General features: G+C 40.3%; 1 protein-coding gene across 1 annotated transcript; it reads right to left on the bottom strand.

The window, feature by feature from the left end:
- Positions 1–646: 646 nt before the first annotated feature.
- Positions 647–13644, bottom strand: IL18RAP (interleukin 18 receptor accessory protein; the record flags this gene model as incomplete). Its single annotated transcript, XM_009077827.1, has 10 exons — positions 647–1017; positions 1549–1719; positions 5726–5863; positions 6704–6858; positions 8576–8696; positions 8856–8924; positions 10612–10786; positions 11845–12019; positions 12122–12389; positions 13513–13644. Coding segments are annotated over 10 exons (1775 nt in total), but the record flags the coding sequence as incomplete, so codon positions are not given.
- Positions 13645–16017: the final 2373 nt, after the last annotated feature.

Genomic DNA, 16017 nt, shown 5'->3' with positions numbered 1-16017 from the left:
GATTTGCAACTGCAACACACCCATAATGCCAACGGGTTCGGTGGGACCCAGGAGAGACCAGCACCAACCAGGATCAGCAATGTTCAGGTGTCTCACAGTGTGAAATGTTTCACAGCTGGTTGGAATGTTTTCTTTTATTGAGGGAAGTTTGGAGATGCCTGGGATCAGCCCTCACACAGTGGTCCTTCTTTTCTGAATCCCTGAGGCATATCCAGCAGCGTCCCGTGGTATTTTCTTGATGCTCCCAGAGGAAGAGATAATTCATCTAAAGAGTTTGGGTTTGTCCCACTGGCCTGCATGGAAAAATTAAACTGCAAGATTCCTCTGGAGTTCCCTTCTTTAATCTTTTTCTAGAAAACATGTATAAAACTATTCTAGAAGAAATACAGTGCAAAGAACATCGTGTGTCTTAACATCAGATGAAAAGAGTAGAATAAATATCATTAAAATAGTAATAAAATAATCTTTTCTGAAAGAGAGCTCACATTTACTAAGTGCCACAGTTTTACTGTGAGGCCACAGCACTCTCACACTGCAGAACTTACTGTTTTGGAACAGGCTATTGCTGACTGCAGTGACAGTTTATAGTGGTTAGATGATGCAGAAAAGCTCTTTGACCATCACATCACCATTCCTGAGCCTGTTATCAATATACCAGTCTGAATAACCTTTGGAATAATCCCTTTAGGCTGCAGTTTCCCAGCATCTTAGTAGTTTTCACTGGCATGTGGTAATGCATATATTTCCAGAACTTCTTGTCTGGAGCAGCAGAAACAGAAGACTTCCAGGTAACAACTGGTAAAATACGAAGAGCTTTTTTCACTACTGGAGGCAAAATCTCTGGCTCTTGAAAAGCCTGGAACTTTATCAGTACCAGCTTGATGCTTTTATCTTCTAAAGCACAGTTCACTGCTGCCTGCAGTTCAAAGATGCTTGGTCCATTGATATAGGCTGGGCTCAAAATAATTATTACTCGTCTGCTTTGTTTAATAGCTGTTACAACTTCATCTGTGTATGCTGGAGAGGCAATGATGATAGTTACTGCATTCTACAATGGACTTTTTATCTTGTTAGTTCCTTTATCAACAGTTAAAACCCAGAAACAATGAAAACCAAGAGTAGGAATACTGAGATACCAGGTAACTCTTCCTCAACATGATTTGTTGCTACTCAAACAGGGTCTGAAAAGGGTATTTGGACTTGTCTTTGTCTCTCTCAGGCACAGGTACTGAGGGCTTTCTAATTTCTCCAGGTACTACTGACTAAAGTTGCTCAGAAAGTAACTACTGAAATATCTGGGGGTCTTCTTTTCACGGAATGGAGTCTTCTAGCAAAGAAATTTTGGGACATAAAGCTTTGTGACCACACTCAATTGCATGTATACCTCAGGTGCAGAGGCCAGATATAAAGATCAAAACATGATGAGATTTGAGCATAAACTCCACTACCAAAATATACAACTTGTTGATCTGTTGCATAGGCATTTTTGGAAAGTAAAAACCAATTCTATAAAAACTGTAGATTTTCTACCATCCACAGGGACCTTACCTCCTCCTGGAAGAATATCTCTTTCAAGAATGCATAACCTGTATCCATATTTATTTTCCAGCATATCTGGAAGAAGCTCCAGGGCAAATTTTTCCTCACTAATTAAAGTAGAGTCGCTTTCAGAGGAGTCTAGTTTTGCGTAGGACACAAATGCATCAAATTCTTTGCCATCTAAAATGAATAAATAAATAAATAACATTGTATTCTTCTCTTAATTAACAAGTCTGGCTGAAGATTTCAGCTTCTTTCTTAATGTTCAGTTTCTTCTTATACCTATTGAAGCAGGCACAACACAAGCCTAAAATTATTACTTGTTCATGAAGTACAACTATCCAGTTATCAAAGCCAACACTTGCTCTTCACTGTCTTGCAAATTTTGAAGCCATGTGCTACCAACACAAGTGAGAAAGCTACAGAAGGCTAGTGCAAGTAAGTTGAAATCAGGCAATTTTCTGGATTTTCACAAATTATGATCCAGTTTTTGATCTGGCCCCTTCCAGGCAAAATCCATGTGGTAGGGAGAGATTTCCAGTCTTTTCTCTCATTTGCCCAAATGCTGATTCCATAAATTCTCATCAATGCCTAACCTTCTTTTAAACTATAGTTAGGAAGTGTTCTCAAAGATTAGCTGCTTGCAAAAGTTGTGCAATTTTCATGCACTGCTATGTTTCTAATCAGAGACTTGTGTAAGGAGCAAAGCCTAAGTCTGATCAAAGTATCAGCTCAGACACCAAGTACTGACCAGTTACTGAACTTTGTTTCAGTCTCATTAAAAGAATATTTGTAAGGTGCAGACAAAAAAATTTATGAAGAACTTTTCTTAGCTTTCAATCAGCCTCATACCAATATCCTGAGTTAGGCCCATTCTTAGCTACAAGGCAAAAGCAAAGCTTATCTATTTGCTGAATAAAATTTGAACCACACTTGAGGGAGGAAAAACGAATTTCTGGTGAGAGCAAAAGGCACAGTGGACTCAGTAGTTTCTTGAGGCCATTCAAAGTGTCCAAAGGTTGATAGAACTGCCAAATTTGACAGGAGAACTGCTGGAGACTCAAAGGTTTTGGAATAGCAGGACATCCTCAGGCAACCTAAATTACATCAGTCTCCTATGTTCAACCAGCTGAGTTGCATCACATGTCAATACATTTAATAGAAACCAGAACAAAACTGTTTAGAGCAGAGTCCCACTGCAGGATGCTGCTGCAGGGTGAGCTGGGAAGCTCTCTAGATTTCACCATGTTGACTGCATCTTCACTGCATAGGAACTGAGACACTGTTGTCCAGTAATGGTGTTGAGTATCATGATCCACATGCCTTGGTGTTAATCTCCTGACTGCTATCCCTAGATGTAAGACTAGGATCACAAATGTGAGCTAGATATATCAAGTGCCCACAGGGTCTAGGAAAGCCCATATGGAAAGGAAACACACAGAAAGTAACAACATGGATGAGCTGGGGTTGAACACCTACATTCCAAAGCACACGTAGCAGAAAGTATGCCACCAAAACAAAACATTGGTGTGCATGTTAGGTTTGGAGGCCAAGGCTGTGATCAGACAGCACGTTGCACCTCTGTTGTTCCTCTCTGCTCTTGGCCACAAGCTTTCACCACTTCCTTCTACTGGTGTTGAAGCTCTTGTGGCAACAGAGGAAGCTGATTCACTTTGCTGGCTACTCACCATCTTTTACTGAGTTATTTTTCTGCCAAGCTGAGCCAATTTAGGCCCACAATGGTGAATCACCAGCAGCAGGCACACGGGACTAGTGTGGGAATTGAAGGGAGGGGCAGAAGATTGGTTTAGCTGGACCCAAAATTCAGCTATACCCAAAAATTGAAGCTCCTTTGAAAACGGTTTTAAAATGACAAGAGATTGCACTACAAACTAGGTATTCTTCATCCCACCCACAGAGGTCGCTGCAATCTTATTAGACAACAACCATTAATAAACATATTCCTTTATGAATGTTACTATTGCAATAGCAAGTCAAAAGCAAATACATGGTAAGCATGACTAGGACTTTTTTTCCCCCAGAATGGTACAGAAGGACAGCTACAAGCTAAGGAACTTCCAGCACAAACATTTAAGATGGTTAAAGGGTAGGAAATGAAGAATACATGAGGTAAATTAACTGCATATGTAGTATATAAATGTTAGTATCAAACTTCTGCAGTATTTCGTAATCGTTGTGGAAGAAGGCAGTTTTTTTGAGAGGTATATCTTAATTGGCTAAGGAGGAACCCCAAGGGTCAGAGAGGCATGAGAAAAAATAGGGCCTTGCTGCTGCCTTCAGCTGCCAAATGGGAGGGTACAAAGGTGATGGAGACAGTAATAGGAGAGAAGGCAACAGACACGAGTTGCAACAAGGGAAATTCTCATTAGATGATAGTGAAAAAGTTTGTCGTGTGAGGGTGGTCAAACACTGGAGCATGTTCTTCAGAGATGTTGTGGTTTGTCCACAAAGTCCTGAACAACCTGGTCTAGGCTGGCCAAGTGCTCAAACACTGGAGCATGGTCAAACACTGGAGCATGTTCTTCGGAGATGTTGTGGTTTGTCCACAAAGTCCTGAACAACCTGGTCTAGGCTGGCCAAGTGCTCAAACACTGGAGCATGGTCAAACACTGGAGCATGTTCTTCGGAGATGTTGTGGTTTGTCCACAAAGTCCTGAATAACATTGGTCTAGGCTGGCTCTGCTTTGAACAGGGTCTGGGATCAAATGACTCCTATGGGTCCTTTCCAACCTTGTAGGATTCCACTATTCTCTGATTCTGTGCTAAGAGGGATGGGAGAGAAGAAATGATGGAAAGGGAGAAGCAAAATCACAACTGCTGCTTTGCTGCTCTATGAGCAAATCTTTTCAGACCTCAGGTGACTTGATATGCATCCACATGAAATGGGAGGGACACAATCCTACAAGTGGGAACACATTTATCCTTAGGCAGAAAACTCTCTGAGTAGTCATGGTTGGTCTGCACATCCAGTGCCCCCACACTGCAAATGGTGCTGTGTGCATGAGGTGATGAGAGTCAGTGGAACACAACACCTTCTTCAACTTCAATGCACAAATCCTGGCTGTTCTGTCTCTGTCCTACTGACACATGAGGTGAGCTCTAAGGGGACTTTCCAGAGGTTCTTAAATCAATTTCTTACCAAAGAAAAGGGAATTTTTGAGTGATTTCCCAAATTGCTTTCTCCACCTGCCTTAGGGCTCACAAAAATGTTTTCCAAAAGGGCAGTTGTCTCATTGCATATGTATTTATAGGTATCTAGGTGCAGTTATTTCACACTCACATATAAGCTACATAAACACGTGCAAACACAAACACAGACATAGGCACCTGTATCTCAAACTGTGTCAAGATTCAGTAATTAAAAAAAAATTCCTTGGGTAAATGCTATGAGAATTCTTCCAGCTCATGTGAGAAAATTATGTGTTAAGTTCTCTGAAGTAGTCACAGTGATTTCTGATACATCTTTACACTGCCTGCTAATTTGGAGACCTGTTTTGGCTGAGGTGATGTGGCAATGCTGCTACAGAGGCTTGAAATATCAGAAGCTGATCAAGATCATTGCCAAAATATTTAGAAAAGAAATAGGCTTGAAATATCAGAAGCTGATCAAGATTGTTGCCAAAATATTTAGAAAAGAAATATGAATATTTCCCAAACACACATTCTCAGTTGGTGCACTCTATCATCTTATTTCTCTCCTTTGTTAATTCTTCTGAGAAATTTTTTGTCTTCTAGTGAAAAATACAATAGACTGTGAAGTCTTTCTCTTTGTTACACAAGGACATTTGGTTCTTGTCCACATGTTCTGTTGAACACTTTGGGCGAGTGAGGTCAAAATGTTGGAGATGCTAAATTATTCCTTGCAAAAGCACTGCCAAAATGCAACTTCCTACTCTAATCTTCTATGGGTAAATTAGGATAAAAGGCTAACTGTGGCTTTTCAGTTGGTGTTAGATATTTTCTCCACACTACCTGTTTGTTTTGGGTTTTTTTTCCATCTGCATTCACTGAGCATCTTGCCAGGTTTAACAGACCTTGTATTGGCTCAAAGAGAACAGGGTCATAGAGAGAATTTAATCAAAAGAGTAATTCATACCAGATTATCCCACAAGGCAAAAGACAGTAGAAAAACTGAAGAAAATGAATATTTTACAATGTTTCTTACCTGCCATACTCTTGTTGCAGACTAGATAACTTCGGTATATCAGCACTATTTCAATCCAGTGCTGGTAAATAAAGGTAGTGCACAAAACAAGTGCAAACAGAGTAGAGATGGCACTGCACAGTACATACAAGTACAGCACTGTAGAAAGAGAAGATTCTATCATAACTCAGGCTTTCCAAAATATTGTTGACACTTTGATAAAAAAGCTCAGTCCAGAAATGAGGACAAACCCTCCCACAAATTCATTCTTACACTGATGGCAAAATTTAGGGAAATCAGGGTTTCGTGTAGCTGTAAATTTTAAGTCTCAGAATGACATCTCTTTGGTGGTATGAAAATCCAATCTGTGATGAAAACACAGAGAAAATCGTCTGTGGTACACTCAGCAGAGCTGAAAGTAGTTACTGGCCTGAGATGGAAAAGTCACACCAGAACACACAGAGCTGCACACAATGTCCTGCTGGCAGCTTCCTCTGCCACTCCAATGATGAATCTCCACTGTGAAGTATGGTTCAAGGATTTAATTTCCACACTGATTCTGGTTTGGGCCTTTAAAGGCTTGAAGGCTGCCACATTCATATCAGTTGTGGTAACTTCTCAGAAACATACATGCTAATGACTGGGGAAGCAAACAGAAATGCCCTGTGAATATCCAGGAATACTGTTGCTCTCAGAATCCTCTCTGCCTCAATGCTGTTAATGTTCAGAGATGCTACTCTCCTCTTCTTCCTCCCAGTTCCTCTCAGCTTCCACTTGGCTCACCTGCCTGCAGTAAGTCCCTAGACAGCTCTGTCCTTCTCAGCAGGCCTCAGAATACTGTGCCTTTCAAGATATCTGACACATTAAACATTTCCCATACAGCATCAAGAAACTTCTGACACTGGCTAAAAATCCAGTGTCAATGGGGAATGAATTTGTAGCAGTGAGTAAATCAAAATGTGTCTTCAGGTGCAAATAGTCATCTACCAATAGTTTTACCTTTCTGCTTTCTCTTCAGCTGGATCACAGCAGTGGCATTCCCCACTGAATTCTCTGCAAAGCATGTGAAGTTGCTTCTGAGGTCCCTTTCAGTAACTTCTTTCAGTGTTGCAACATGAACAAGTGTGTGCCCCTTTAAGCCTTTTGGATAAACACTAAAGAGAAAAAAAATGCACATTTACAGGATACTTTTGCTGTTCATTCACACAATCACCAAATGTCTTACATACAAAGAAAGAGGAGTTTGCAACTTCTTAACTTCATCTTGAGTTTTTTAAGAGGGATGCAGTATTCTTGTTTGGAACTTCCATTTGGTATATAGGTTGCAAGAAAATACTTGCATCAAAGGCCTGGAGACTCAAAGGTTTAATCTTAATTCATCAACTCAGGAAAATGCTTCCCACTTAGTTCTCAATATATAGGCCCCTTTGACTTCTATGAGAATATTTGTGGTTTTCTAAGATGTAAAAATTCCCCCAGCAGAAATGCAGAGAACTTCAAAAAGGAGTCCCAAGATAGAACTAGCTGGACAAAAAGACTGAGCATCACAGCCTCTTGCACAGGGGTAAAAAGGCCAAGCACAGGGTAGGCAAACAGAATAAAATAGATATAAGGGACAAAAGTATAAGAAATGAAGAGGTAACAAAGAGAGGAATCCCTTGGGGGTTGAGTGAAGGATGTGGGTAATAGATCTGTGTCTGTAATCACACTAGGATACCCAGGGTTTCTGAGTTTCAGCATTCCCTTTAGAAAGCCACAAGTACAAGTGTCTCTGGGTCATCCTAAATGCACCTCACAAAATGCCACTGCAAAATGACAGTCTCCCATGGCCCTAGCTCTGCTAGCTCAAGATACACAGGCACAAGCATGGGCAAGGATTCAACCTGCACTGAAAGTCTGTTGGGAATGTTTTATTTATTTAGGTTTTTATTTTTAAAAAAAACAAACAGAAACTGTACCCATGCAAAGTCTGTTGGGAATGTTTTATTTATTTGGGTTTTTATTTTAAAAAAAAAACGAAGAGAAACTGTACCCATGCAAAAAAAAGCTAACAACGTTTTAAGAACGTTACAAAGCTGAGTGTGTGCATGTGATATCATCATTTATTTTTCCCATATGACTCCTCTTATGAACTTGATTTTTGCTAAGACAGAGAAGTTTACCCAGAAAGATGACTCAGGGCTGTGTAGCGAGACACACTTGCCCGTGTTGTCTCCACTGTGTTGCTTACCTAAGTTGAACTGTGTTGAGTCAATGACACAGGGCAGAACAGGAAAGGGAAGAGTGGTAATTATAGGGGTTGTCCCCAAATCACAGGAAACCTTTCTCCCACATTTCTTCTCTGTGGGGTCTGCTTAATGCTTGCCAGGGAAATTCAGTGTCCTGAAATTCAGTGCTGGTAGTCCTGAGACTGAGTCTGTAAACACACTCAAAATCCTTTCAATGTTCACAGCACTGTTTTGCTGCTCTGGTTTATTCATTCCCCACTCAGAAACAGCTTCCAAAGACAGATTGTGTGAATCACTAGCAAGGCAGCACAGAGCCAGTGTTTACAAGAACACTTGGAAACAGCTGATGCAGGCACAGGCAACCAAGCACAATTCATGCTGAAGCTGTCCATTAGCTAAAGCTTCAGGAAAAAGAGTTAAGATTCTGCAGAAAGTTTGAGCTCTTAACTTTATGGCCATCCATATGTACTTCTGTAGGTGAAGGGCATGTGCCTGTCACATGCTCGTGGACATACACATTAACAGGCTGAAACTCAGCTTTCTGAGTTTCTTTCAATAACATGTGTTCAGTCAAGTTGGCACAGAAGGAATTTTACAGTTGCCAGCTGTAGTAGTGCTCAAACTACTGAGGGATTTTTCTCACCTTGTTTCTAAATTCAATTTCTCATTTGTATTGTCTTCAGTGTTTCGTTTCCATGTTACCCTCACTGATGAAACTGTTTCAAACCCAAACTGTACACGGCACTCCAATTCCAGTGGCTTTCCTGGAAGAAATTAGCACAGGAAAACCATGTGTGGAAGTCACCAGAATAGCATTTTCTTAAATAGCCTAGAAAGCAAAGCTGATTTGCTTTATCAAGATCTATCATTATTTATCAATGTCTCATTTAAGCACTTTCTCTTTCTTTCAGATTGAAACTTACCAAGCTCTGCTTCAAGAATCCCAACACCATTGGGATACAAAATGTTTGGGGGGTGAATAGTGTTTTTTGCTGCAATTAAAAGGAAGATTATTAATATGTATAAAGCAAATGTCAGTTCAGAAGACAAGAGAAAATAACAATTTAATTGTTCAAATGTTAGGTGGAATTTTGACATCCAAGTCCAAGAGGATGATTTGCAGTTGTTGTGGTATCTGAGAGGGCACAGATAAGGGAGTTTCGACCACAAAACTTGCATAGCTATGTAACACCTACAATCTCAGTTACTTTGAGACATTCACAGAATCATAGAATCAACAAAAGACCTCCAACATCATCAAGTCCAAGTGACCATTCACAAAGCATTTAATAATGCCAGGGATGTAAAATCCCTCTGTTCTCCAGTTTACTGCCATACTAACAATGACCTCTTCAACATCAAAAGATCACCATGAACAGGGAAGTGTGAAAGGCAGGGTAACTAATCAGAATCATAGAATCAACCTGGTTGGAAGAGACCTCAAAGATCATCAAGTCCAACCCTAACATGATCACCAGACCGTGGCACTGAGTGCCACATCAGTCTCAGCTTGAAAACCTCCAGGGATGGTGAATCCACCACCTCCCTGGGCAGCACATTCCAATGCCTGAGCACTCTCTCTGGAAAAAATCTCTTCCTAATCTCCAACCTAACCCTCCCCTGGCAGAGCTTGAGTCTGTGCCCTCTTGTCCTGCTGCTGGTTGCCTGGGAGAAGAGACCAACCCCCACCTGACTCCAACCTCCTGTCAGGGAGTTGCAGAGGGTGAGAAGGTCTCCCCTGAGCCTCCTCTTCTCCAGGCTGAACACCCCCAGCTCATGTTCAGCATTGCCATCTTACATGAGCTGAGGAGCTCAACATCTATCCTGCACTTAAGATGTCTTAATATTCAGAATTTAGGCCCCTTACCCTTCCACAAAACCCCCTGAAGGATACAATCATCATACCAGTTTCCTGCCAGGCTGCTTTTCATGCCCAGAAAGTGCAAACAAAGCACACACACCTCGTTCACAAGGACAGGTACTTGCATTAAAATAGCCCTGTTGTTTTTCAAAACCTGGGCTGCCAAAGGGCACAGATAATGACACCCACAGGTTGCACAATGAAACCCACAGCTCTGATATTCTAGGAAAGTCCCATACTGCAGGAAATGGGGCCACATAACAATTTGGGGGTTTTTTTGGCAAAGCCACAGCAGTGCACTATTTGCAAGGTTCTGGAGGCTATGTATGTATATGACACCTTTCAAGTGCTTTTCTGACTGTGCAGTGAAGTGAGGGAAAAGAATTGAGGTGTGCTGGTTTGGGCTGGGATGGAGTTAATGAGGACAGTGCACTAACTTGGGTCCAGCCAGGTCAAAATAAAAGCAGAGCTAGCTTGTGCCTGCTTGGAAAATATTGTGGGAATTTAGCCAGAGAGAAAAGTGAAAGAGCATCATATATTCTAAAATTTGATGCCCAATATTAGGAACTACAATAAAATCAGGGCAGAATTAGATCTTGAAAATTATGGTGTTGTATGCCACATGCTATTACTGAATGTTGAAGATACTAGTCAATGTCCCAAATTGTCCTCAGAATACTTGAAAGAGGATTTTAATGATCCTGTAACTAATTCAGTTTATGGGTTTATCAGGACAAGAGCCTGAACAAAAGACACAAATAGACATAATAAAGAAAACATACTTCAGGTAATTTATTCTGAGTTGTTTTATTACTCACTAGTAATTTCTACTGTTACTGCTGTTCTCACTATCCACTTAGTAGTGTTGTCATACAGAGTGTAATCACACACATATATTCCAGCATCTTTGTCATAGGTTGGATTCAAGTAGATTTCATTATGCCTAAGCTTTAGGCTTGGTCTGCTTTTCCTGTGTTTTATCTGATGACCATCCTAGTGGAAAAAAATCAATATATCAGGGAAACAGAGATTTCATTGTTGTTGCTGTTGCTGTTATTAAATATATTTCAAGATATTTGGGTAGGATTGCCATGGCAGTAGGGCAAAACCAAAGCATATCCTTTTATTTTGTACATAGAAATTGTTATGTAAAGAAAGTATCTTGAAACCATTTCCAGGTTCTTTTATGAGAACTAAATTATGGGTTTGGATTGTCTGAGATTGAGAACATTGCCACTAGTTTTTAAATAATGAAAACTGACTGTTTCTTGAAGAGCATCCCTGTTTTACAGCTCAGGGTATTAATACTCACTAGGAACACTAAGAATTTCCATTAAATCAAGTTCCTGAAAAAAAATCTACTAATGTAAAATGGGAAGAATCTCCTTAACTTCAGATCAAAATGTAGGTAAAGATATACCTCATTTCAAGTCTGAAACTGTGAGTAACTTTGACTAGATCATAATTCTGCTTGATAGAATATAATGTAATACCAGGTAGTAAAATGTGCAGTTGAAATTTGTCATTTTTATATGCTCATTTGTACAGGCTTAGATGTTGTATTACAATCCTTACAAACACTAAGTCAATAATGTCTCAGTAGAAGTGTTTCATTAAAAACAGGAATCTAGGAAAGAACAATTCAAAATATTAATCTGAAAAGAATTTCATTTCTAACAAAGCACTTTTTGTTTGGTATAGTTGACATTTTCAGAACATAAAATGTCAAAGCAAAACTTTAAATGTTACATTTCAATCATGTCAGTTTTGTAAAGAGGCTATTTTGATTCTCAATTGCTCTTTTCTTAGAGGAAACGTTTCTTGGCTTGTGTTTCATGGGATAATAGTTTGGGTGTGGCAAATTTCCTCAAAACTCTCTTACAAACACGATATACAGTAATTCAATATTCCACTTTTGGGTTGAATTCCTCAGGCTGCATTATCTGCCACAGAAGAGTTCAAGAACCTGTGGTGCATGAACATCAACTAGACCTACAACTCTATTTCCACTCAGATTTTTAAGTGCTCAGAAGACTGATTTTCCCTCTTACCTTGTACCATTTTACATCTGGCTTTTTCAAATGGCTGTAACACTTGGTTCCAGGACAGGTTATTGAATTCCCATTGCCAGCCAGCAGATAGAGCATATTTGTGTTATAATCTAAACATTTTGCTTCCATCTTGGTTTGAACCTCCAAAACAATTCTGAGACATGGGATTTTTCTCCTGAGTGATGTAGGAAAATAAAAGGTTAAACGTTTAATACACAAACCAAAATAAAGCAGTAGTTCTTGTAGAGAAATACAAACCTTTTGCTCCATTACATACCGTATCCTACAGATGTACACACCAGAAACATTGTCCCTTACTGGTTTAAACCAAAGTGCATCCCCTTGGAGAGACAGATTAGAGCTTTCCTTGATAGGCTTCAGTGGCTCTTCATCTTTTTGATGCCAGAACCATTTCACCTCATGTTGATTTAGAAGTGAGTTGTTGTACATGTGAGTAGCATCTCTATCTGGTAAAGCACATTGTAGAATAAAGTCCTCACCCTCAATTGCACGATACCACATTTGAGGGTCAACATGGGAACATCCTGAAAAGCAGGACAGTAAGATATCAGTACCATCAGAAAGACAACAATCATGCTGAAAAAAATAAATATTATGAATAATGCACAAATATTAGGAATACTGCAAAAATAGAATTTTACTTTTCTTGTGTTAAATTTATCTTTATACAATCAGTGAGTAACTAATAGGAACTAGATTTCCTTCAACATGCAATTTACCAATGTTACCAAAAGCTTATTCAAAGGTTTCCAAAGGTTTATTAGGATTTTTTTCAAAAGTTTAATGTGAAAATAGTTAAAGATTTGTAGTGAACCGAGGATTTTTGCATGGGTGCTAAACAGTTAAACATCAACTCTGTAGAAAAGCAGATGCAGCTCTTCTGGCTCTGCTCATATTGATGGAGAAAAGACTAACATAAACCTGAAGAAGTGGCTCCTGCTCACCACATGTCTTCTTTAAGTGAAAATTGACAAATATTATTTTCTCACTGCTTTCAGATCTTTCTCCCTCTTATGTTTCAGTAACTATCACTAAAATTAAACAGATTTTTTTGATTCTGAAAGATGTGGTCAGCCATCCTAATCTCGAATTCTCTATGGGCTGACTGATCTTGCTAGGTAACCCCTCCTGCCAGTCAGGCTGTGGTGACCCTTGAAAGTATGACAGGATTTCAGTCCAGATTTCATCTGTTCCTTGCCTATCCACCTGGAAAACTCTTTCCAAGTTCAGTTTCTCCCTACAAACTAAATTGGATTAAGTTCCTCCAGATAGTGTGTATGGAAGACTGATATATTCATCTCATTCTGCCTTTCTCTTCCTTATCCTCACTCCAGCTCCCCAACAGGCTTGGACCAGCTACTGGAGACTTTGAGGAGTCACAGAAGGAATTAATTTGCTCTATTTGGATCTCAGAAATTCTCCTTTACATTTGCCCTTTTCATCAGGGAACCAAATTTTGAGCCATATTTAGGATAAGCTGTATAATACTTTAAAAATGTGCAGAAAGGCTAGAAACAGCTATTTATCTGATACAGGCATGGACATGTGCAGGAAAAGCTCTTGAAGACAAGGAAAAATTCATCTCCTCTTTTCTCAGCTTTCAGAAAGCATCATAAACCCCAAACAATCACCAAAGAAAACTCTTACCTGGTAGGTTGATCTCTCTAACTTCTGCCCCACTGACAAACAATGCTAGGATCCAGCACAAAGTGAACATGAATTTTTTCGTCAATTTTAGTTGATATTCTGACACATTTTCTTTAAGAATCATCTTGCTTTCTGTAGAAGAGGAAGATGGATTTTTTTTAGGTAAATAAGTGTCCAATAATATAGGTAGACAATTACATATTTTATTATGTGCCTCTATAACACTTAGCAGGCACTATTTCCTTCATATTGTGCTTTTAACAAATGGGGTTTGCAGCACTTTTCCTGTTCATAATCTTTCACAGAAATGCAGGGGAGATGATACTCAAGAATATGCAACATTCTCTTTAAATACACCTTGCATAGAGTTGCTTACAGATGGAATTCCAAGTCATACCTACAGCAATGGAAAATTCCACATCCAGAGTGGATATACAGATCCTTCTTCCTTTCATAAGAACATATTCTCTAAGATGAGAGGTAAGACACCAAGTAACAGCATCAGCCTTCAACTAATGATTATCAGCAACAGACTGAGACAGGCATAACTGGCACCAAAAAACCATGGAGATCTGGTGTGTCTTGAAGGTCAACAGTCCCAGACTGGATTCCTTTGGGATTAAACCAAATCCAGAGATGTGATGCAGCTGCAAATGGCATAGAGTCCATGGGACTTGAGTAGAACTATGCAGAAGTAAAACCCTCAAAGCATGACCTGTGTGGATAGCAGGTCTTTGGTTCTTTCACCCAAGAGATATGCTCCTCTACAGCTTTGCTACCAGCTAAAACAGACACCCCCATGGATGTCCTTTAGGGTCAGCAGAGCAACCTAAAAACCTCTTCTTCTTCTCCATGACTTACCTGTGTGCAGTATCAGGTCTCACTTCTGCACCACAGTGCTGTGCTGCACTGCTTGAATGACCCTGGCAGAAACCTGCGGAACAGGGTAACATCCACACCATTCTAAGGTCCCAGCTCTGGGGTGTGCCATCTGTGAGCTGAGACTGGGAATACCCAGGGGATTTGGAGCAGGTCCACAAAGCACTCAGCTGTAGCCAGACCCCTATATCACAGCATCCTGCCCAAACCCTCTTGTATGAAGTGTTTCCCCTCTTAGGCTAAGAGGTCTGATCTGCATCCCACAGCCTTCTCAGCCACAGGGCTAGAAGGAAGACAGACTTCCCAGCATGCACATTCAACAGCCATGGCTCCATTTGAGTATTAATAAGGGCACATCCAATGCCTGTGACTGACAGGTCTGGAGTGCCTGATTCAGGAGTAAAGGTCATGTACTTTGCTGATGTTCACTTTGTGCAACTGTGCATTGTGTAACCGAGACCTCAAGGGACTTTTTGCTTTCCTTTGGCCACAGAGTGACTTTGCATTTGCAAGGCTGTCAAAGAGGCACTGAGTCAGCCCAAGGGAAAAACAAAATGTTGGGCAAAAACTAGTCGCTTGTCTTTTGGCACCTCATGCAAATTGGACACTACTCATACAGGCAGGTGTCCAGAAAGCATCCAGTGCACACTGAGTGAGTAAGAGAGGTGATGAGAAGTCCCACTCTGCACTTTTTCAGTCAGCTGTTCTGTGTGCAGGGGAACACTTGAGTCACCATTCTCTTCAGAATGCCTCTGTTCCTTGCAAGTGAACGGAATGATCTATTTTTGTGCTGAGGTCACAGGGAGTAAGTTAACTCATTTTGTCTGAACCCATCCTGGTGCTTTGTTACAGATTGGCTGCTGTCAACTGTCATCAACCCACACATTTAAAATCACCCTGAGACTCCAAGCCAGTATGTATGTCTGAACAAAGAGAGTTTACTATCAGCACTGGACAAAAGCTCTCCTTGACTTTATTCACTTTTTTTTTTATCCACTGCAAAAGGATCAATGGATCCTGACTCTTGAACCTGGGTTTATGGCAAGAGTAAAGACCTTGCTCATGGCATTCTTTAGAACTGCATCTCTAGCCATATTAATTCTGTATAAAACAAAGGATGATGTTTTGTTAGGTCACTCAACAGCCCACATGGCAAAGGCATATTCATGCCAGTAGCAAGCAGGACCCAAGGCCCTTTTGTGTGATTCAGTGCTGCAGTCCCTTGGGCAGGTGAGTTGATGTAATGAGTAGCTGTTGTTGAAAGGGTTCATCTACTTCTCTGCCCTTCCCACTCCCCCCTCCCTTGATCCCAGACAAATGTTAATCTCTCTCCTGTGACAGCTCTGGTCCTTTCTGGTGACTCATTTAATCTGTTAAACTACCAGCAGTGACTTGAGGAGTGTTTTACCTAGCACAAGATAAGCAATGAAAGCATTTACTTGACATATTCCCATTTGTGTGTAACTGGGGACACTCAGGCTATGTGTAATGAAACTACATCAAGTGACCATTCACAAAGCATTTAATAATGCCAGGGATGTAAAATCCCTCTGTTCTCCAGTTTACTGCCATACTAACATCAAAAGATCACCATGAACGGGGAAGTGTGAAAGGCAGGGTAACTAA

The sequence above is a fragment of the Acanthisitta chloris genome, unplaced genomic scaffold (assembly GCF_000695815.1).
Source record: "Acanthisitta chloris isolate BGI_N310 unplaced genomic scaffold, ASM69581v1 scaffold2307, whole genome shotgun sequence".
Taxonomy (NCBI): domain Eukaryota; kingdom Metazoa; phylum Chordata; class Aves; order Passeriformes; family Acanthisittidae; genus Acanthisitta; species Acanthisitta chloris.
Note: the sequence above shows the minus strand (reverse complement) of the source record. Positions and strands in the feature narration are given on the sequence as shown.